We start from the raw sequence: 23,131 nt of genomic DNA on the forward strand, positions 1-23,131 counted from the left end.
CTCCAGGTGAGCACCCCCAGCATTCCTAATCTGGCTCCATGGGTTTTTTTTTTAGCAGGAAAATGCTTTAAAATGAGTGCAGAGGGTTTCTTGCCCAGGTCACCAGCAGGTCCCTGCTCCTCCAGGGACATTCCTTAATCCTGGAGATGGAAAAGACAAATTTGGGATCCAGGACCCGCCTATGGAGAAGGAGGAACAACCCAGGGCTCATCCACGGCTCCCCTCGTGGGCTGTGTAGGATTAAAATGTTGTTCACTGCCTTTCATTGATTTATATTCCAGCCAGGACAATTTTAATTCCATAAAATCCAAGGAACAGCAGCAGCAGAGCCCATAAAAGATGCTCAGAAGAGCAGACACCTTTAAAAACCCACAGATTATTCCCATTTCACAGTTTTTTAAAGAAGCTCCTCGTTATTCACCCTTAGTCCCCTTCTGGACAAATCAAGCAAATCATGATTTGCAGATATGGAGGGAAATGGCCCGAAGATTTTTTTTTTTTAAATCAATTTCTTTTTCCTCATTTGAATATTTATCACTTGCACACATTGCACGTGCCCGAGCACAAATATTGAAGCTCAGGAACCTGGGAGTTGCTGGGTGAGGCTGGATCAGGATTTCCAGAGAATTTAATGCCTTGTCAAGGACAGAAGCACCAGTCTGGAAAATCCCAGCGAATTCTGCAGACAGGGGAAAACAACTTGAAGCACAAAATCCAAGTTAGCAAATTCCTGGCAGTGGGAATTGGGATTTTCCATTGTAAATCCTTCTGCAAAGCAGGCACGGACACAGAATGCAAAAGACAATTAAATTAATAATAATTTTACACTGAAAGTTACCATCCAAATCCCTCTAACTTGAAATGAGGACCTTGCTAAGGATAGGATGAAAATATTTGGAGTTCAGCATGAGAATTTGGAGAGTTCTGACAAGGGATGGAGGGACAGGACCCAGGGAATGGCTCCCAGTGCCAGAGGGCAGGGATGGATGGGATGTTGGGAATTGGGAATTCCTGGCTGGGCTGGAATTCCCAGATTTGCTGTGGCTGCCCCTGGATCCCTGGCAGTGCCCAAGGCCAGGTTGGACATGGGGACAGTGGGAGGTGTCCCTGCCATGGCAGGGCTGGGATTTGAGGTCCCTTCCATCCCAAAACATTCTTGAATTCCATGAAAGGGAATTTCCTCATTGCACCATGGATGTATCTGTGCAAGGCAGGGTTTGGAATGCACAGTTCCAGGATGGATTTGCACATCTATTTTAATTTACTCCCAGAGGTACAAATTTTTATTTTTTTTTTCTATTTCTGGCCACGATGGTTTAATTGCACTGGAATTAATCCATTCTCCAAGGGGTAACATCCCTGTTCCAAGCTCTGGCTGGGAAATTGCTGTTGTCATTTCACAGGGATCACAATCCCTGTGCACTGGAGCTTCCCAAAGCTCCTAAATCCCATAATATCTGGGCTTCTCCGTGCCCTGAGCTCCAGGCTCCATTCAGGCACCTCCAGAGTCACCTCCAGAGCTAAAAAAAAAACCTGGAAATGTGGAGAGTCTGGGAATAGATGGATTTGGAAGTGTTGGAGAACATTCCTGGTGTGAATCCAAGAGTGGCCACAAACCCAATGGAAAGCGAGCAGAGGCACCACGTTTTTATTATCATTTATTTGTTATTCCCATTGCTGGAGCTGGGAGAGAAAAACTCATTATTTGTTTAGCTTAAAATGCAAATTGGAGAGGCCAAACCAGGGGGTGAAGTTTCTGCTCGGGGCCACCCGGTGGAAATAAATTCCTGGAATTTTTCTCCCTAACAAATCCCACTATAAAAACCAGGATTTGATCCTCACCACGAGGAGCAGCCGTGTGGTTCAAAGCAAACAAACATCTCGCTGTCATTTCTCTGGATAGCTCCAGAATTTTCCTTTTTCCCTTTTCCTAATCCTTAAAACATGAATGTACTTAGGCTAAAAAACGTCATTAAACATTAATAGAGAGCCTGATTTAACTCCAGCCCCGTTTGCTTCCCAAAGATAATTGTGGAAGAGAATGAACCCTGCTCCCTTGGCAGCTTTGCTGGAGATTTTTTCCAAAACTAATAGTGGAATTATGAAAGGAATAAGGAGGGGAAAAGTAAATTAAATCAAATTGCCAAAGCCTTGGGGGAGAGCCGATGCAAATGAGTTCAAAGCAGAGAAGTCACAAACAACAACTCCAGTTTTTCTTCTGAGCATCTGGGAAGTCACAATCCTATAAAAAACAATGGAAAAACCCGACAGAAAAACGAGCTCTTAACTCTGGTTGGGGCTTTTATCAGCCCTTCCCTTTCCCATTCAAGTTATTACCTGCAAAAGTGGGACTGGGGAATGAGCAGCCCCAATTAATTTTCTCTCGCCCTCACTGGGGATCATCAGCCCCTGGATAAATGGGAATTGTGGGGTTTAAAGATTTCTGCGACCTTAAAGGCAGGGGAAAGTTTCATTTAAAAGCTGTTTATAAGGGTAAAGTAGCTTGATAAGTAAATAAAACAGGGGGGGAAGAGACAAGAGCCTGAATACAAATTTCTGTTAAAATCGTTAAACTGAGGCACCACGGGGAGGGGAAATCATTCCCTGGATTCAGTCAATGGAAGCAGCAAGGAAAACAAAGCAGGGAATGTTATTCCAAACCAGGGATGAGTTCTGGATGCTCAAACATTCCAAAGATTTGTGAGCAAAGGGAGAAAATGATGGAAAATTCAGCCATTAAAGGCTTTTTAATACCTAAAACACGGAGCTTCCATGATATTCCTGTCCCAAAATTCCCGTGCTCTCCCTCAGGGATTTAGGATCAGGAAGGTCCAAATTATCCCTGAAATCATCCCTGAAATAATTTCTGAAATCATTCCCTGAGTTTGGAGCATTCAATGGAAGCAGCAAGGAAAATAAAGGAGGGAACGTTATTCCAAACCAGGGATGAGTTTTGGATGCTCAAACATTCCAAGGATTTCTGAACAAGGGGAGAAAATGATGGAAAAAATCATTGATTAAAGGCTTTTTTATACCTCAAACAGGGAGCTTCCATGATATTCCTGTCCCAAAATTCCTGTGCTCTCCCTCAGGGATTTAGGATCAGGAGAGTCCTCAGCAGATGCATCTTTCTGTTGTTATTTTAGAGATTCTTCTCTGCTCCAAGTTTAAGGAGAATTTTCCCAGGATTTTAAGGTGTATTTTGGTGTGGCTGGAAGGGCTGGAGAAGTCATAGATATGGAATTATCCTGGCTGGAATGGGGAAAAAAAAATAGAGAATTTCCAATTAAAAATCAAATATTGATTTCAGATAAAATTGGATTTGTTATAAAGGTCAGAGGAATTACACCAGGAACAGCAGAGAGTGCCTGGTTGTGATCATGATCCATAAAAATATGGAGAGTTCATGGAATCATGGAATTCTTTAGATTGGAAAAACCCTCTGAGATCAAATCCAACCATTCCCAGAACTTCCAATTCCCCAGGTGCCACCTCCACAGGGCTTTAAATCCCTCCAAGGATTGGGATTCCACTGCCCTCTTCCAATATTTTCCAGCTTTTCCACGGAGAATTTTCCCCTTGCAGAATTTAAATCTCAAGGTGGAAAAATAATAAATATTAGCAAATTTAATTAATAATTCCTTCCATATCCATTATATAGGAGGATCTAGGAGTTTTTTGGGAAGTGCAAATAATTTATGCCAGGTTGGTGAGAGGAAAAACAGGAAATTTGGGAGAGGCAACTCCCAGCTCTCCCTGAAAAGGCAGCAGAGATCTGGAATTTTTCCTTTCCCAAGGATAATTCCTGTCTTAAAGCCAACAGTTCCCTGCAAAGCTTCTGCCTTGGGAAACTTAGGGAAGCAGGAATATTTGAATGTTTTATATAAAACACCTCCTAAGGATCCAAAACCTCCCTGTGCCACCCTGGAACGGGAGGATTTCAGGAATTCTTCTCCCTCAGGGGTTAAAAATTGAGCTGAGGTTTTTTTTAGATATCCTGGATATCCTGACATTCCCTGGATTTTTCCCTTTGGGAACACATTTTCCATGTGTGCTCCTGGCTCTGAAGAGCTGTGCTGACATGAGCTGAGCACAAACCATGGCCCCAGCCAGGTTATCCTTTATTTTCCAGCCATGATGAAATTTTCCAAAGGCAAATGGAAGCTGGCTGTGTGCACACACACTGGGTGTTGGTTATATTTTATTTATTTGGTGTTTTGCTGGGATCAAAATTCAGGCGGAGTTTGAAGCTGTGAGTGTGAATTATTTAAAACCGGTTTTATTTGAGTTAAGGCAGGACAGGCTGTGCTGGGTTTGCTTCATTCTGGGATTACTGGGAGAGCTCCAGTGGTGCCCAGAGGAGCTGGAACAGAGGGCAGACAGAGTTCAGGGGAATAAATGGATTTTATTGATGGATATTTATGGAGAGGCCTTCCATCCAGGATGGAAGCAAAAGTTAATCCTGTCTCTAGGACAGGTCCTAAACAAGAACCTGAGTTAGTCTTGATTCCTGTGATGGCTCCTAAACAAGAACCGGAGTTAATCCTGTCTTTAGGACAGGTCTCAAACAAGAACCTGGGTTAGTCCTGTCTCTAGGACAAGTCCTGAACAAGAACCTAGATTAATTCTGTCTTTAGACAGAACCTGAGTTAGTCTTGATTCCCATGACAGGTCCTAAACATGAACCTGGGTTAATCCTGTGTTCAGGAGAGGTCCTGAACAAGAACCTGAGTTTGTCTTGATTCCTGTAACAGCTCCTAAGCAAGAACCTGGGTTAGTCTTGTCTCTAGGACAAGTCCTGAACAAGAACCTAGATCAATTCTGTCTTTAGGATTGGTTCTAAACAAGAACCTGAGTTAATCTTGATTCCTGAGACGGCTTCTAAACAAGAACCTGAGTTAATCCTGTCTTTAGGACAGGTTCTGAACAAGAACCTGGGTCAGTCCTGCTCTAGGACAGGTCTCAAACAAGAATCTTTAGTATGGGTTCTAAGCAAGAATCTGGGTTAGTCCTGTCTCTAGAACAAATCCTGAACAAGAACCTGAGTTAGTCCAGCTCTAGGACAGGTCTCAAACAAGAACCTGGGTTAATCCTGTCTCTAGGACAGGTTGCAAACAAGATCCTGGGTTAATCCTGCTGTAGGATGGATCTCAAAGAAGAACCAGGGTTAATCCTGTCTCTGGGACGTTCCTAAACAAAAACGTGGGTTAATCCTGTCTCTAGGACAGGTCTCAAACAAGAATCTTTAGTATGGGTTCTAAACAAGAACCTGAGTTAGTCCTGTCTCTAGCTCAGGTCCTAAACAAGATCCTGGGTTAATCCTGTCTCTAGGATGTTTCCCAAGCAAGATCCTGGGTTAATCCTGTCTCTAGGACAAGTCCTGAACAAGAACCTAGATCAATTCTGTCTTTAGGATTGGTTCTAAACAAGAACCTGAGTTAACCTTGATTCCTGAGACGGCTTCTAAACAAGAACATGGGTTAATCCTGTCTCCTAGAATGGGTCCTAAACAAGATCCTGGATTAATCCTGTCTCTAGGATAGGTCCCAAACAAGATCCTGGGTTAATCCTGTCTCTAGGACGTTTCCCAAGCAAGAACCAGGGTTAGTCCTGTGTCTACCTCAGGTCCCAAACAAGATCCTGGGTTAATCCTGTCTCTAGGACGTTTCCCAAAGAAGATCCTGTGTTAGTCCTGTGTCTAGCTCAGGTCCCAAACAAGATCCTGAATTAGTCCTGTCTCTAGGACGTTTCCCAAGCAAGAACCAGGGTTAGTCCTGTGTCTAGCTCAGGTCCCAATCAAGACCCGAGTTAGGCCTGTCCCTAGGCCCGGTGCCCGCTCTAACAGCCCCGTGGCCTGGCTGTGTCTCCGCAGACCCCCCGGCCGTGGAGCCGGCGTTCCTGGAGCTGCGGCAGGGCCAGGGCCGCGGCGTCACCATGAGCTGCCGGGTGCTGCGCGCTTACCCCACGCGGGTGCTGAGCTACGAGTGGCGCCTGGGCGGGCGCGTGCTGCGCTCGGGCCACTTCGACCTGCAGGACTCCACGGAATTCACCGTGAGCAGCCTCAACCGCGACTCCTACGGCCTCTACAACTGCAACATCATCAACGAGGCGGGCGCCGGCCGCTGCAGCTTCCTCGTCACAGGTAGGAGGCCTGGAGTTGGGAATTTGTCGGGGTTTTGGTTTAGGTTTTGTAATGGTTTTGGGAGGAGTTTGAGTCTGTTTGTTCGGCTTTTTCCAAGGGGTGGAAGTTTCTCTTCAAAACTCGGCGTTTGGGTGTGGCTTTGGTGGTGAGACTCAAGCAACAAAAGGAAGATTCCAATATTTTAAGTTTGGAATTTCCAGGTTGGGAGCATCCAGAAGGAGATAAATGGACATTAACTTAACTTGAAAGTAACTTAAAAGGTGATGCTGGAGAGTTTCTTTGGTCCTTGAACTTTGGTGACAATTTGGTTTTTAATGGTTTTTTTGAAGGAGTTTTAGTCATTTTGTTCAATTTTCCCAAGGGTGGAAGTTTCTCTTCAAAACTCGGCGTTTGGGTTTTGTTGGGTGTGACTTTGGAGATGAGACTCAAACAATAAAAGGAAAATTCCAATATTTTAAGTTTGGAATTTCCAGGTTGGGAGTATCCAGGAGATAAATGGACATTAACTTAACTTGAAAGTAACTTAAAAGGTGATGCTGGAGAGTTTCTTTGGTCCTTGAACTTTGGTGACAATTTGGTTTTTAATGGTTTTGGGAGGAGTTTTAGTCTGTTTGTTCAGCTTTTCCCAAGGGGTGGAAGTTTCTCTTCAAAACTCCGCGTTTGGGTTTTGTTGGGTGTGGCTTTGGTGGTGAGACTCAAACAATAAAAGGAAAATTCCCAGATTTTAAGTTTGGAATTTCCAGGTTGGGAGCATCCAGAAGGAGATAAATGGACATTAACTTAACTTAAAAGTAACTTAAAAGGTGGTGCTGGGGAGTTTTTTTGGTCCTTGAATTTTGGTGACAATTTGGTTTTTAATGGGTTTTTGAAGGAATTTTAGTCATTTTGTTCAATTTTCCCTGGGGGTTGAAGTTTTTCTTCAAAACTCTTTGGGTTTTGTTGGGTGTGGCTTTGGTGGTGAGACTCAAACAACAAAAGGAAGATTCCAATATTTTAAGTTTGGAATTTCCAGGTTGGGAGCATCCAGAAGGAGATAAATGGACATTAACTTAACTTAAAAGAAACTTAAAAGGTGGTGCTGGAGAGTTTCTTTGGTCCTTGAATTTTGGTGACAATTTGGTTTTTAATGGTGTTTTTAAAGGAATTTTAGTCATTTTGTTCAATTTTCTCTGGGGGTTGAAGTTTCTCTTCTAAACTCTTTGAGTTTTGTTGGGTGATGTTTGCTGGGACTCAAACAACAAAAGGAAAATTCCCAGATTTTGAGGTTGGAATTTCTAGGTTGGGATTATCCAGAAGGAGATAAATGGACACTTAAAAGATGATGTGGGAGAGGTTTTTTTTTGTTCCTGAATTTTGGTGACAGTGAGGTCTTGGAGGCCCAAGAAGGTTTGGGTGTTGTTGGGTCACTCTACTCCTGCCCCAGTTACCAAAAACTTCCTCCTCAACTTGAGGAGTCTTGCTGGGATTGTGTTTGGTGAAAAAAAAAAAAAAAAAAAAAGTGAGATTTAGCTCATTTGAAGATCAGGATTTCACAGTGGAAAATGTGAATATTCCTCCTCCGTGGGCACCAATCCAAGGGGTTTTGGGGGAGTCAGCAGCAGCAAAATTCCACTGGCACTGAAATTGGATTTCCTCTTCTCTCCAGCTTGGAGAGAGGGGTGAGCACATCAGAGACCCCAACCAGTCCCTTGGGAACTGAGGGCTGTTGGAATTTGTTCCTTTTCTCCAGCACTAACGAATTTTGGGAAGTTTTCCAGCAGGTCCCAGGCTGGGGGAGGCTGTGCAGCCCCCAGGATCCACCCCTGGTGGGTAATTCCTGTGATGGAACCGAGCTCAGTGTGTTTTTTATCTTCAGGAGCTTGGAGCTGGAAAAAGGAAATTATTTTGCCAGCATTGGGGCAGTTGGAGTGGTTTTAGCAAAGCCACAAAATCGAAAATGAGTCCTAAAATGATTTTATGATGTTTTCCACTTCCCATCCTTCCCTGTGATCATTTTGGGTTCATCCCATCCTGCTAATTTATGGTGGATTAAGGATGCTGGAAGTGACACTTGGACTTTTCTTAGTCTCTTAAAGCTAAACCCGAGTTTATTTAGGAAATAAATTCTTTGTGCTCTGTTGTGCTCCCAAATCTCGGTAGCACAAATGGAGTCAAAGCCCCAGGGAACAGGAAACGCTGAAAAAAATGATCAAATGGTTAAAAAAGAGGCTTGGATTTCAGTGGGAATGTGAATAGAGACAAGAAATTGGGCACTTCTTAGGCATGAGTGGAAAAAAAAAAAAAGCCCAATAAATAACTGCAAGGCAGGAATGTGGCAGTTGTGTGGAGCTTTTGTTTTGGGGGGAATAATGGGTTGTTGTAACCCATTTTTAGGGGGTTTATTTCTGGTTTTTCACGCAGGAAAATAGAAATGTGCTGGACTGGGGCTGCAGAGAACCATTGGTATGCTCAGAGCCAGCTTTTCAGTGCAGCATTTCAAGCAGCCTGGCTGGAAAGATTTATTCTGACCCCCGAGCCTGCAAAAATCTCCTTTTTTTTTTTTTTTTTCTTTTTTTTTCTGTACATTTGGAGCCAGATTGGAGGAGATGAAAGCCAAATAAATCACACTTGGAAAAGGGGTTAATTTATAGCATCAGGGCCAACACGAGGCAGATGTAACCTGCCAGTCTCTTCCAAATAAATAAGAAGTGACAAGGCAAATTGTGTTTGTGGGGAAGCAGAGCTGAGTTCATGCTCCTCGCAGCTTCACCACCTCGAGATTTTATTCAGGGCCAGATCATATCCAGAGAGCAACACGAAGTCCATTGCAGGCTGTGGCTTGGGAAAACCCTGCAGGGGCTGGGAGCAAATCCATCAGGGCAGAGGCTGAGGGAGAAGGAGGAGGAGGAGGAGCCCAGGGAGCTTCTCCCTCCCCGCAGCAGCTGCTGAGGTGCCAGAGGATCCTCCAGGACACAGCTGAGCCCTGCTGGCTCCCGGCCTGGCCCGGCTGGGGACACCCCAGGACAGATTCTCACTGTGGCTTGGGCTCCTCAAGGCAGGCTGGGCTGATCTCTGTGTTCGGCAGTTTGCAAAGGAGGGGTGAAATGAGATCTTCTTCTGCTTCTTCTTCCTCCTCTTCTTCCTCCTCTTCTTCTTCTTCTCCTTCTTCTTTTTCTTGTTCTTCTTCGTCTTTGTCTTCTTCTTCCTCTTCCTCTTCTTCTCCTCCTCCTTTTTTCCTCCTCCTCCTCTTCTTCTTCTTCTTCCTCCTCTTCTTCTTCCTTCTCCTCCTCTTCTTCTTCTCCTTCTTCTTTTTCTTTTTCTCCTTTTTCTTCTTCTTCTCCTCCTTTTCTCCTCCTCCTCTTCTTCTTCTTCTCCTTTTTTTCCTCCTCCTCCTCTTCTTCTTCTTCTCCTTCTTCTTCTTCTTCTTCTTCTTTTCTTCTTCTTCTTCTTCTTCTCCTCTTCTCCTCCTCTTCCTTCTCCTTCTCCTCCTTCTCCTTCTCCTTCTCCTTCTCCTCCTCCCCCTTCTTTCTTCTTCTTTCATCTTCTTCCTCATCTTCCTCTTTTTCCTCTTCCTCCTCCTCTTTCCACTTCACCTTCTCCATTATCATTGCTCTGCACCATTAACGAGCCATAGGACCAGAGGGAACGGCCTCAGGGAAGGTTCAAGTTGGATTTTAGGGAAAAATTCCTCCTGGAAAGGGCTGTCAAACCCTGCCCAGGGCAGCAGTGCAGCCACAATCCCTGGAATTTTCCAAAACCCATGGATGTGGCTCTTGGGGCCATGGGATCGTGGTGCCTGTGGGGGTGCATGGACAGCCAGACTTGATCCTAAAGGTCTTTTCCAACCTGAACAATTCCATGATTCTCTGTGCCCCTGGGAGCCAGGATTAGGATTACCTAGACCTGAGTTTACCTGACAAGTCCTGGTTTACAATTTCTCCTCAGTTTGGGAAGTTTGACCTCCTTGAGCTGGAATTTTCTCTGCTGGGGCTGCCCTGGGCTGAATTTATCCCCAAAGTTTTATCCAAAGAGGGATTTTTTTGGTTTTTTTAGACAATATTTTGTTCCCTACCCATGAAATCCTTTCATACACATCCTTGTGGAATTCCTTCCTTCATTTCCATCAGGAATCTCTGTCCAGAGCGGATGGGGCTGGCTTGGCAGGGCTGCAGATTTAATATTAAAATTCATTCTTTCAATTATTCATCACAGCCCTGGGTAGGACTAAACAGAGCTTTAATGGCATTCCCTGGATTTAATTCCTTTTATCAACCAACTCCTGATCCCACCAGCCAGGGAAGACAGTTTGGAATATTAATTCCACGTTGTTCTGGCCTGTGGAATTTTTCTGCCACGGGATATTGCGTTAATTAATGAGCTCATCTTTAATTATTTACTTTGTCTTACATCACCCTGTCGGTGCTTCCAGCCAAGTGCAACATCAAGCCAATCAAGGGCTAATTAGGGAGGGTTTAATTGTTAGCTGGTGATCAGAGCTTTCCCTTTCCTTGGAGCTTTTGGAAGTTTCTTTGGAGCTCTTTGGATGCTGAATTGAGAGGTGAGCAAAGCTGACAATCCAAACAACTCCAACACCTCTGGAAGGGATTGTCCCCATCCATGGCAGCATTCCAGGGGTGCCAGGAATAACTGAGGTTGGAAAAGATGATCCAGTCCAACCTCCCACCACTAATCCATGGGACCCTCAGGGATCTCACATCTCCTGCCTTCCCTTCTCCCAGAAAACTGGGATTTGGGGAGATGGGCACTGGATCATCCCTTCTGATATCCCAGAATCCATCTCTGCAAAGAGCTCTTTGGAAACTCCTTTTTTTTTTCTCTAAGGAAAAGCATCTTTTGGAGTTTTCCAGGAGGAGAACACATGGAAATATTTTAATTTTCCAGGCTTTCCCTGATTTTTTGGATATTTTCAGTGGCAAAATGGAGCACAGCTCACCCTGGATTGGGTTTGCCCCTGTCTCATTTCTTATGGGTGGGACAAGGATGGATCTGCTCCATGAAAGATCTTGGAATTATGGAATGGTTTGGCTGGAAAAGGCCATGGGAAGGGACATTTTTAATGAAATCTGGTTGCTCCAGGCCTTGGACAATTCCAGGGATGGAATATCCACCCCATCCCTTGGCAAAGCCTCTCCATGGATTTAAGTCAGCATGAACCCAGATTTAGTGGATTCAGGAATGTTTTGTCCTCTCTTTGGGAAATCATCCTTAATTTTTCCCCACATTTATGAAGGATGTGCTGGTGCTCCCCTCATTTTCCCAATTTCCTGGGACATTCCCTTGTCCTTCCTTGTCCAAACCACACCTAAACCATGCCCTGGAGGATCAGGCACCTCTCCAGGAGCTTCTTTCAGGAATTTCTGCCTCAGGGTTTGCTCTGAGCCCCTGCCACCATTCCTGGAAGCACCGTGGTCCTCAGCATGGAGCTGGAATCATTTCCAAATTCCCAGAGAAGCTGTGGCTGCTTTAAAATTCCAACTGGAGCAGCAGCATCGCTGCAAAAAAATCCTTTTCCATTCTTCTGCCAGGAAAAGGGATTTTTATTTTAATTAAAAACCTTGGAGATTCCAACAGGGCATCTCCTAAAAACGTCCAGAAGGAAAGATCCTTTCCAAGGCACGGAGAGCATGGGTGTTGTTTTATTTCCTGCTGAATTCCCGCCTGGTTTTGGAGGATTGGGATGAGGGGAAACTTTGCCAAGCCCTTGGCAGCAAATTCTGTCCTGCCCTAAAAAGCAGGGCAACCTAAACTGCAGGTGGGAAAGTGGGACAGACAATTCCCACAGGGAAACAGGAATTTTTCATGGATCTCCTGATCCAATGCCCAGCAAAGGCAGTGGACTCCGAGCCAGCAAATTCCTGCTTGGCAATTATTCCAGTCGGGAAATTTGGGATATTTTCTTTGTCAGAGGAGCAGGCAGTGCTGAATTTTAGGGAAGGGGACGAGGTGGGATTGCTGGATCTCAATCCTGCTTTTCCTGTCAGCAGAGAGGAAAATGAAGTGAATTCATCCCAAGGCTGGAGGATGCAATTCCAGGATGAAGGGAGAGGAGGGTGGAGGTTTTGAATCCTTCCTGAGGGTCTGCCCTCGGAGGAGAAGGAAAATAAAAGAATTTCACCCCAAAAAGTCATTGCTGGATGTGATCCAGAAATCTTAAATCCCATTTTGTTCCACCCCTGCCATGGGCAGGGACAATTCCCACTGTCCCAGGTTGCTCCAAGCCCCATCCAGCCTGGCCTGGGACACTTCCAGGGATCCAGGGGCAGCCACAGGGATGGGACATTCCTCAGAAATCTGCATTTCCGTCCATTCCTGGTTGCAATTTAGTTTGGTTTCTCCCTCTAAAATGATTCTTTGTGGGCAGTGAGGGAATTGTGGGCTGGCTCTGGAGCACTTGGAGCAGCCAAGAGCTGTTGGATTTGTCAGGAATTTGGGAGCCAACAGCTGGGAAGGGACAGGGATAAGGAGGCTGAGTGCCAAGGGGGAAGAGCTGCAGCTTCCTGGGAAACCCTGAGAAATTTGGGAAGCCTTGGGGGATCCATGGATGGAGCCTGGGTGGGAATGGACAGCTCCAGGTGTGGGGACAGAGCTGTGGGAATGCTCAGGAATGGTCAGGAAAGCTCAGGAATGCCCAGGAATGGTCAGGAATGTGGGAATGCTCAGGAATGTCCAGGAATGTTCAGGAAAGCTCAGGGATGTCCAGGAATGGTCAGGGATGCTCGGGAAAGCCCAGGAATGTCCGGGAATGTTCAGGAATGTGGGAATGCTCAGGAATGTTCAGGAATGTGAGAATGCTCAGGAATGCCCAGGAATGTTCAGGAATGTGGGAATGCCCAGGAATGCTCAGGAATGTGAGAATGCTCAGGAATGCCCAGGAATGCTCAGGAATGTGGGAATGCTCAGGAATGCCCAGGAATGTTCAGGAATGTTCAGGAATGTTCAGGAATGTTCAGGAATGTTCAGGAATGTGGGAATGTTAAGGAATGCCCAGGAATGTTCAGGAATGTGGGAATGTTCAGGAATGTGGGAATGCTCAGGAATGTTCAGGAATGCCCAGGAATGCTCAGGAATGCTCAGGAATGTGGGAATGCTCAGGAATGCTCAGGAATGTTCAGGAATGCTCAGGAATGTGGGAATGCTGTGATTCCCACGGGCTGGAGTCGATCCTGGGGCTGCTCCTGTTCCTTGTGTTTCTCCAAAGTTTCCTCAGAGCTGTCCTGGCTGTGTTTCCCTGTGCTCTGATCCCATTTTTCCAGGAGTTTCCCCCATCCCCCCCTTCCTCAGAGGCCACAATTCCCTCCCTGTGCCTGCGGGGACATTTCATTATTGATTATTTCCAACTGATTATTGATTATTATCGATTATCTTTTTATTCTTGATTATTTGCAATTCCAAGCCCACATCCCATCCCTTTCCCTGCCCATCCTTCAGGAATCAGGTGTTTGACACTTCCCCCTTCCTCACGTGCCATTCCCACGGGATTTCTGTAGGATTCCCGTGGGATTTCTGTAGGATTCCCATGGAATTTCTGCAGGATTCCCTTGGGATTTCTGCAGGATTCCCTTGGGATTTCTGTAGGATTCCCACTGGTGACACGTGAATTGTCACCTCCACGCTGAGCCAGGGATTTCTTTGGAATTGTGGACCCCATTCCTTCAGGAATTGCTCCCTGCCAGGCACAGATGTGCACATCTGTAGGGGGTGTGTAGCCATAGGAAAATGAAGGCATGGAATGCTGCCAGGTTTGGATATCCGGGAATGGGATCTTCCCAAATCTCACCTATCCCAGCGTGGGAAGCAGGAATCTCCTGATCCTACAAAAAAACTGGATTTATTTATCCCTCAAGGCAGCACCACACAGCTCATGGTCCCAAATTGATGGAAATGGAGCTGAGGAACACCTCGAGTTCGGCTCCTGGGGTGGGATTAGGATTTGTGGGATTGGGAATCCCGTGCTGGAGCAGCAGGAATTGCAGGAAAAGGAACGGGAGCTCTTGCAGGGCTCAGCCAGCAGATGTCACGTTTGGGAGGAGCTGGATCCTCGGGAAAACCCCAGGGAAAGGAGCCTGGACGAGGAATCTCATGGATGCCACTGGAACATTCCACATTTTTCTTACTTTGGGATGTTGGGTTTCTGTGCCTGGAATGGGAACCTCCAAACCCATTGGAAATGGACAGACCTCAGAAAAGTTGGGATTTGTGCCCTAATTGGGCATTAAAAAGTTCATTTTACTCCCAAATAATCCCTTCCCTGCACTTTACAATATATTCATAATTCTGTAAATATTTTGGGAAGAGATTTTTCTGGGAAAGGTGGGAAAGTCTCGTCCCCAGGTTCCCATTGGGAGCAGCAGGTACAGAATTGTCTGTCCCTGGAATTCCCTGGAGCAGCTGGGAATATGGGAATCAATCCTCCTCCACCTACTGGGGGGATTATTTATTATTAATATTTTTATATTTATAGACTTTGTTAAGTTTAACTCTGCTCAAGTGTCTTCAGCTGCTCAGCCCAAACAATCCAGACCTTGGAATTAATTCCTGGAGGACAGGGAAGACCCTGGAATTCATTCCTGGAGGATTAAGGGAAGGCCACAAATACAAGAACATCTTTAAGGTCCCTTCCAAGCCAAACAATTCCCTGATTTTCAGCTCCCATGGTTATGGGGAGGCTGGACTGGGATGATCCAGCTGCAGGATTGGGATGAGGAGCAGATCCAGGAGGAGACAGATGTTGCCTTTCCCAAATGCAAACAAAGAACAAAACATTTTCTTTTTCTTCCTGCAATCCCTCCACGAAACAGAGCTCCTGGAATAAAGCAGAGCATGGGAAGGGGCAGCATTTTCCATCAATTCTGTGTTCTCCCACTATTCCACACAGTTTAATGCAGTGTTTTATTTAGGATTTGTGCTCTCCCAGCAGTTTAAAGATGGAAAGGGCTGGAGCTGAGGTTGCCAGAAGGAGAAGGAGGATTTATAAATCCCGGATTTTATTTCCTTTCCCTAAATGTGACAAAGTGGGAGCTGCTCTGCTCAGCACTCACAGCCAGCTCCTGTCACCAGGAGTGCCACAAAGATGGCACAGAGGTGCTGCAATTCCCAAGAGTCAAATTCCCAGGAATTGGCAGAACTCGATGGGAAGAGAAGGACGGAACAGAAAAGGAAATGATTCCTTGAGCACAAAATTCCCACTGTTTATTCCTGCAGGACAGGGAGCCAGCACCAACCCCACCCTCTGGGATCTGGGACATTCAGGGACAGAGGTTTGGGGCATTGTGGCACTGCTGAGATCCCCGTGCTGCTCTGCTCTCATCCCAGCTGGAATTTGCAGTGCCCAGTCCAGCAACAATTCCTTGCAGGGATTCTTTTCCTCAGGGATAAATGACTGAGTGATCCCAATGAGCCACAGGATCAGGAATCCTGGCTGATTGTTTCCCCTAAAATGGAACAGCTGAAACCCTTTAATTTGATTTTAAAAACTAAAATTCCCCAATTTTAAGGAATAAGGAACGTGGAATCCAAGGATGCAGATTTTTTATTTTTTTTTTTAACAGATGCATTTTTTTTATGGGCTACAAATGGACAGCTGAGTGATTCAGGTGGCAGGAACAGGCGGTGCTGAGCCAGGTTTATTGTCTGAGATGTGAAGGTGGAAGGGATGGGAACACTTCAGGGAAAGCTGGGCTGAGGAAACCACGGAGCCAACCATGAAATCCTCCTGAAATGTGGAAAGCAGCTCCGGGATTGGAGGTGGGGTGGGAAATGGGCACGGAGAGAGGGATCCTTCCCATCAGAGTGAAATCAAACTGCAGCACCGAGATCTGCTAAAAGCTGGAGAATTGGGATAGGAAGCGCTCTGCCTCCTGGATTGCCATCCCAAGGGATGATAATAAACCATCCTGGAAGTTCTGGGTTAGGACACTTGGGTCTGTTTGGGAAATAAATGGGAATTTGGGGGATTGCAGAGCTGGGAGGAGGGGGGGGGGGGGATGTTGTTTCCTTGCTTGGAACAACTTCAAACCCAGGGACAGAGAGAGGGATTTTGGATAAAGGCCTGGAGTGCCAGGACAAGGGGAATGGCCTCAATCCACTCCTGCTCAGGACATTTCTCCAGCTTTTAGATCCCAGTGGAGCTTGGGATGGAGCAGCTGAAGTGACTTTTCCATTTTTTTTGGTTTCTCTAATTCAGCACCACAGTGATTCCATCCCATTCTTGACCTTACACTGGCACAGGATGTGGTGGCCCCGATCCTGTCCCTGCTGATCCCAGAGCTGGGCACAGGATCCCCAGGGATGAAAACTCCACAGACTCTGGGCCAGCTGGGCTTTGAGGTGGCAAGCCCAGGAAGAGCTGAGATCCCAGAAACCTCCCACATTCCCATCATCCCAGCTAAAAATGATCTTCCCAGCCCAAAATCCAAATATTCCCAAATATTCCAGGCTCCCCACCACGAGCTGAACTTCCAAGTGACACAACCCAACTTCTGCTTCCATTAAAAACTCTGGAGAAACCTCAGAGAAAACCAACAACCAACATCCTCTCATCCTTCCCCTGGATCATATCCAGGAGCTCCAGGTCCCTCCTGTCCCAAAGATCCAGAGCCAAGGGCTTTGGGGACAAGGGACATTTGGGGACACTTCCTGAAGCCACCTCTGCTTTCCCTGCACTCCAAACGCCCAGCCCTGCTTCCCGAATTTTACAAGGGAGGCTCTCAGTGTTGTGCTGTTGAATTTCCAGCCTCTCCATTGCCAGGGTTGTTTTCACAGGGATTTGGGATAATGCAGCTCTTCAGGGCTCCTCATTATTCCCCCAAAGGTGCCCGTGTTGTTCAAGTGTCCCTCTTGTGACAAGTGGCTCATTATGGCTCCTCTCAGTCCCCCTCCAGAGATCCCATTATATCCAACAGCACTGGGAGTGGGAAGAGGATAATTTGCATCCAGCATGAGCTTTTCCCATTATTCCCACTTCTCAGGAACGAGGAAAACAAATCGTCTCGACCGCTGCTCCCTTTTTATTCCCACTACAGCCCCTTTTTTTTTTTTTTTTTCCAGCAGAGGTTTTGCTTTGCTCCCTCCCCTTGGAATATTGTTGTTTGTTCCTCCACTCTGGGCTAATTGCAGGTGCTCCTTCTCCAGGAAATTGGGAAAAAATATCTTGGCTAAAAGGTTTTTTTTTTTTTTAAATCTTTGGAAAAGAAAAGCGTGGTTGGAGACAAAAGCTGGTTCAGTAAGTGCCACGTTGGTGTTTATTCCTGGGATTTTACCTTTGTTCCTTTGCATTTTAGGGGGTTTTTAAAAGGCATTTTTTCCCTTCCTCTTCTCACTGCTTTTCTGCTGATGGAAGTTGTCCAATTTGGAATTTGAAATGCTTCTCATCCCTCTCTATTTCCACCTAGATCAGGGATAGTTTTGAGCAGAAAATCCCTAAATTCTGTGTTTGGTTTGTCACAAACTCCTAAAATCCTAATTAAGGTGGGGCAGTAATGAATCCATACCCCTCCCATATTCCATGTGACAGGCAGGCTGTGTTTTCCCGAGTTTTTCCAGCCCTTTCCCAATTATTCCCGCTGCCAAATCCCTGCAGAAGTACAAATGAAAGTAGAAACTTCAGGAAGTGGAAAATCCTTCTCCTGCTTTGGTTTTTCTCTAATGAAAGGCATCTTTTGGAGCTTTCCAGGAGAAGAAAACATGGAAATAATTTAATTTTCCGGGTTTTCCCTGATTTTTTGGGGTATTTTCAGTGGCAAAATGGAGCACAGCTCACCCTGGATTGGGTTTGCCCCTGTCTCGTTTCTTATGGATGGGACAAGGATGGATCTGCTCCATGAAAGATCTTGGAATTATGGAATGGTTTGGCTGGAAAAGGCCATGGGAAGGGACATTTTAAATGAAATCTGGTTGCTCCAGGCCTTGGACAATTCCAGGGATGGAATATCCACCCCATCCTTTGGCAAAGCCTCTCCATGGATTTAAGTCAGCATGAACCCAGATTTAGTGGATTCAGGAATGTTTTGGAATGTTTTGTCCTCACTTTGGGAAATCATCCTTAGTTTTTCCCACATTTATGAAGGATGAAGTCTTGGCTGTGCTGGTGCTCCCCTCATTTTCCCAATTCTCTGGGACATTCCCTTGTCCTGCCTTGTCCAAACCACACCTAAACCATGCCCTGGAGGATCAGGCACCTCTCCAGGTCCTTCAGGACAACTCCAGAGCCTTTCCACATGGGAATGTGGAGGAGAAAGATGGGATGGAGGCAGCAGCAGCCACTGGGAATATCCAAATCCTATTCCCAGCTCTGGGATGGCATTTCCCATCATTGGTGCCCATCCTGGAATCTCCTGGTGTAGCTTAGGAGGGCTTGGGGCTCTGTTTTGGCAGCAGTGCAGAGATTCCAACCTGTCTTTGCCATTGGATCCAGGAATTTTTCCTCTTCCATCCCACACCTGGAGGAGGGAATTAATGATAAAGGCAAAGCACAGCAATGAATCCTTAAAAACGTGGATGGAGGAAAATAATCCTAAAATGTGGTTCTGGAAGAAGATAGTGAACAAAACCACTCCAAACAGCAGGAGAGGGATGGGTGGAGTTGGAGCTTAACCTTTGGATCCTGGAAATCAGGGGCTGGATCTCAACCTTTGGATCTGGGAATGAGGGGTTGGATCTCAACCCTTGAGTCCAGGAATGAGGGGTTGGATCTCAACCCTTGGATTTTGGGAATGTGGGGTTGGGTCTCAACCCCTGAGTCCAGGAATGAGGGGTTGGATTTCAACCCTTGGATCCTGGGAATGAGGAGTGACTGCAGTTGGATCTCAACCCTTGGATTTTAGGAATGAGGGGCTGGCTGCACTTGGAACCTTGGATCTGGGAATGCCCAGCTGAAGTCATCTCCCAATGATTTCCATGTGTTTTCCATCCTTTTCCTAATGGCTGACTGAGTTACTCCCTGACTGCCTGGCTATTCCCTGATTTCCAGTTTCCCTGATCCCATCCTTTTCCTGATGGAAGGCTGAATTCTTGTCTGGCTGAATTATTCACAGGCTGCCTGGCCATTCCCTGATTTCCCTAATTCCATCCTTTTCCTGATGGATGGGAACTCTTGTCTGGCTGAATTACTCCCTGGCTGCCTGGCCATTCCCTGATTTCCAATTTCCCTAATTCCATCGTTTTCCCAATGGTTGGCTGAGTTATTCACAGGCTGCCTGGCCATTCCCTGATTTCCAGTTTCCCTAATCCCATCCTTTTCCTGATGGATGGTTGAATTCTTGTCAGGCTGAGTTACTCCCTGACTGCCTGGCTATTCCCTGATTTCCAGTTTCCCTAATCCCATCCTTTTCCTGATGGTTGGCTGAGTTGCTCCCTGACTGCCTGGCCATTCCCTGATTTCCAGTGTCCCTAATCCCGTGGTTTTCCCGCAGGAAAAGCCTACGCCCCCGAGTTCTATTACGACACGTACAACCCTCTGTGGCAGAACCGCCCGCGGGTTTATTCCTACAGCCTGCAGTGGACGCAGATGAATCCCAGCGCCGTGGATCGGATCCTGGCATATCGCCTGGGAATCCGCCAGGTGAGAGCGGGATGGGAACGGCCTGGGGGGTTCCCGGGATCAGCCTGGGGGATTCCCGGGATCAGCCTGGGGGATTCCCGGGATCAGCCTGGGGGGTTCCCGGGATCAGCCCGGGGGGTTCCCGGGATCAGCCCGGGGGGTTCCCGGGGTCTGGGATGGGCTGGGGGATTCCCGGGATCAGCCTGGAGAGACTCCTGGGATCTGGGATCAGCCCGGGGGGTTCCTGGGATCAGCCTGGGGAGATTCCCGGGGTCTGGGATGGGCTGGGGGTTCCTGGGATCAGCCTGGGGGATTCCCGGGATCAGCCTGGAGAGACTCCTGGGATCTGGGATGGGATGTGAAGATTCCCGGGATCTGGGAGGAGATGTGAAGATTCCTGAGATCATCCTGGGGAGTTTCCCGGGATCTTGGATGGGATGTGAAGATTCCCGGGATCAGCCTGGGGAGTTTCCCGGGATCTGGGATGGGATGTGGGGATTCCCGGGAGCTGGGATGGGATGTGGGGATTCCTGGGATCTGGGATGGCTGCTGGGCCTTGAGAGAATTCTGTCATTTCATTTCATTTCATTTCATTTCATTTCATTTCATTTCATTTCATGTTACTTTATTTTATTTTACTTCATTTTATTTTACTTCATTTTATTTTACTTCATTTTATTTTTAATTTCATTTCATGTTACTTTCTTTTATTTTACTTTGTTATGTTACATTATTTATTTTTTATTTCATTTGATGTTATTTTATTTGACTTCATTTTTTACATATAATTTGATTTAATTTTATTTTATTTTATTTTTAATTTAATTTAATTTCATGTTACTTCATTTTATTTCATTTAACTTTTTCATTTTCATATTATTTTATTTTATTCTATCTTTATTTTTTCTTTTATTCCATTTTACTTGACTTATTTTTCATTTTACTTTATTCAATTTTATTTTTTATTTTACTTGATTTTTTTATTTTCCTTTTTTTACTTTATTTTATTTTACTTCATTTTAATTTAATCTTTTCTTTTGTTTTCTTTTCTTTTCTTTTGTTTTCTTTTCTTTTCTTTTCTTTTTTTTTCCAGTCCATTCCCACAATCCATCCTCCTCCCCAGCTCTTCCTTCTCCATTCCCCTCCTTCCTTGGGAGCATCCACCTGATTTTTTCTGGGAATTTTGGGAATTTTGGAAGCTCCCACTGAGCTTTGCCTTCAAATCATCCCCCAAGAGATCAATCCCAAAAATCTTTCTTTGGATTTTCAGCACCTGGAATAATAATTTGGGTGGGGACATCGAGGGGATGGATTCAAATGGATTTTGCAGAGGGACCTTTTGGAAAATATCAGGAAGAAATTTGGGATTTCCCACAGATTTCCCACTGGGATGAGCTTTGGAAAAACAAATCCTTCATTTTATCATTTAATTTATTGGGATTTGTGCTTGGAAAAACAAATCTTCAATGTTAGAATTTTATTTTTTGGGATTTGTGCTTGAGATGATCTTTGGAAAAAGAAATCCTTAATTTTAGCATTTAATTTATTGGGATTTTTGTTTGGGATGAGCTTGGGAAAAACAAATCCTCAACATTAGAATTTTATTTTTTGGGATTTGTGCTCAGGATGAACTTTGGAAAAACAAATCCTTAATTTTAGCATTTTATTTTTTGGGATTTGTGCTTGGGAAAACCAAATCCTTAATTTGAACATTTTATTTTTTGGGATTTGTGCTTGAGATGAACTTTGGAAAAATAAATCTTTAATTTTATCATTTAATTTCTTGGGATTTGTGCTCGGGCACTTCCCTGGAAGTCGTGGAATTCCTGGGACACGCCCAGGGCAGGGCTGGAATTGGGATTTTCCTGAATCCAAGGAATTTCTGATGAATTTGTGATGTTTAATTTAAGTTCCTGTAACTCCTGGCATTGCTGGGCTCAGCTCCGGGATTTCCAGGGAGAAATCAGGAAATTCTGGAAGGAATTCACTGGAGGAAAGGAATTTCCAATGGAATTAATTGCGTTAGGAATTTTAGCTGGTTTTAAAATTTTCATTTCATTTTAATTATCTCTTCATGTCATTACCAGACTTTCTCTGTGCCAGCTTAATCCAAATATTCCAATTTTTCCTCTCCAAAGCCTCATTTCTTTAGGAATTCTATCCCAGCCTCTCCTCACCTTCCCAGCCAGGAATTTCTTCCCAAATCCCACTAAGCCAGGCTGGGTCACAGAGCCAGGGGACACATCCCTGTCCCATCCTGCTTCTCTGTTGTCACTGGAATTAAGAGAAATTTCTATCTCAGAGAGGGATTCAGGACACAGGGAAAAACTCTGGCATTGGTTAAGCAGAATTCCAAAAAAAAAAAAAAAAAAAAAAAAAAAAAAAAAAAAAAAAAAAAAAAAAAAAAAATCACAGCTAATGTTAGAAATCTTATTTGATAAAATAATTAGGGAAACCAGGAGGGGATGGAAAAGGAATCATAAAATTAAGGAATTGCCACTTTTCTGCCTGTGGAAACATAGGGAAATGGGAACTGAAATCCCCCAGGAGAAATGGATTTATTGGAGCACCATAATAATGAATAAACCCAATAAATTGGATTTATTTCAACCCCCACCTGAAGAGCAGGAATTCTGCAGATTCCTTCTCTCAGGATCCTGGGAATCACATCTGCTCCCAAGGGGAAGATGTTTGTGAGCTGGGAATTTCCAGCAAATCCATTGGATTTGCTCTGGGACGTGAAAAAATATAGAAAGTTTTCTTCAGAACCAGTCACAAAAATTTGATTTTTAGCAATTAATGCAGTGAGGGAAGAGAGAGAGTTGGAACTCCACATTTTTATTGGAATATTCCTCACGTTTTTCCCATCAAGGATTTTCATCTTTCTCCTCCAAGGGAATATTTTCTGTCCCAAAGATTTCCCTGCATGCATTGATTTTGGAAATCTAGAGGAGCTTTGTTTTTTTGGGTTTTTTTTGTGGAATTAAGGAGGGAGAGTTTGGCCATAAATCCAAAGAGATTGTGACATGCAGGGACACGATTTTTTATTGATGTTCTCGGCTTTGGGAAATTAAATTAGAGCAGGAATGGTTGCGATTCCCAATTTCCACTTTTCAGGGCTGATTCCTCACAGCTCTGAGGCTGCCTTTGCAAACAGCAAGGTGAGATCTGGGCCAGGTCTATCCCTGGCGACTTAAAACCGGTTCTAAACTCCAGATGGATCAGGGGAATATTGATGGATCATGCTGAAAATAAAAATTTTATCTTAAGGAGTTCAGAGCTGGCAGTTGGAATTCCTGTGGGGAAAGGCTGGCAGAGCTGGGAATGTTCCCCCAGGAGAGGAAAAGAATCCAGGAGAGAACTGTGGCCACCTAAAAGGAATATTTCCTGATATTTCCAGCCAGCAGAATAAAAGCAAATGGAAGCAGGGAGAGTTTTCCAGAGCAGCCAGG

The 23,131-nt window shown here is 45.1% G+C and overlaps 1 protein-coding gene across 1 annotated transcript in view; it reads left to right on the forward strand.

The window, feature by feature from the left end:
• The window catches only part of MDGA2 (MAM domain containing glycosylphosphatidylinositol anchor 2), a 191,026-nt gene that overhangs the window by 138,006 nt on the left and 29,889 nt on the right, over positions 1-23,131 (forward strand). The window contains exons 9-10 of the mRNA XM_088166465.1: positions 5,873-6,142; positions 19,552-19,700. Of these exons, the coding sequence (XP_088022591.1) occupies positions 5,873-6,142; positions 19,552-19,700 (419 nt within the window). The remainder of the gene's footprint in view (positions 1-5,872; positions 6,143-19,551; positions 19,701-23,131) is intronic.

Source organism: Sturnus vulgaris, chromosome 6 (assembly GCF_052056855.1).
Source record: "Sturnus vulgaris isolate bStuVul1 chromosome 6, bStuVul1.hap1, whole genome shotgun sequence".
Lineage (NCBI taxonomy): Eukaryota > Metazoa > Chordata > Aves > Passeriformes > Sturnidae > Sturnus > Sturnus vulgaris.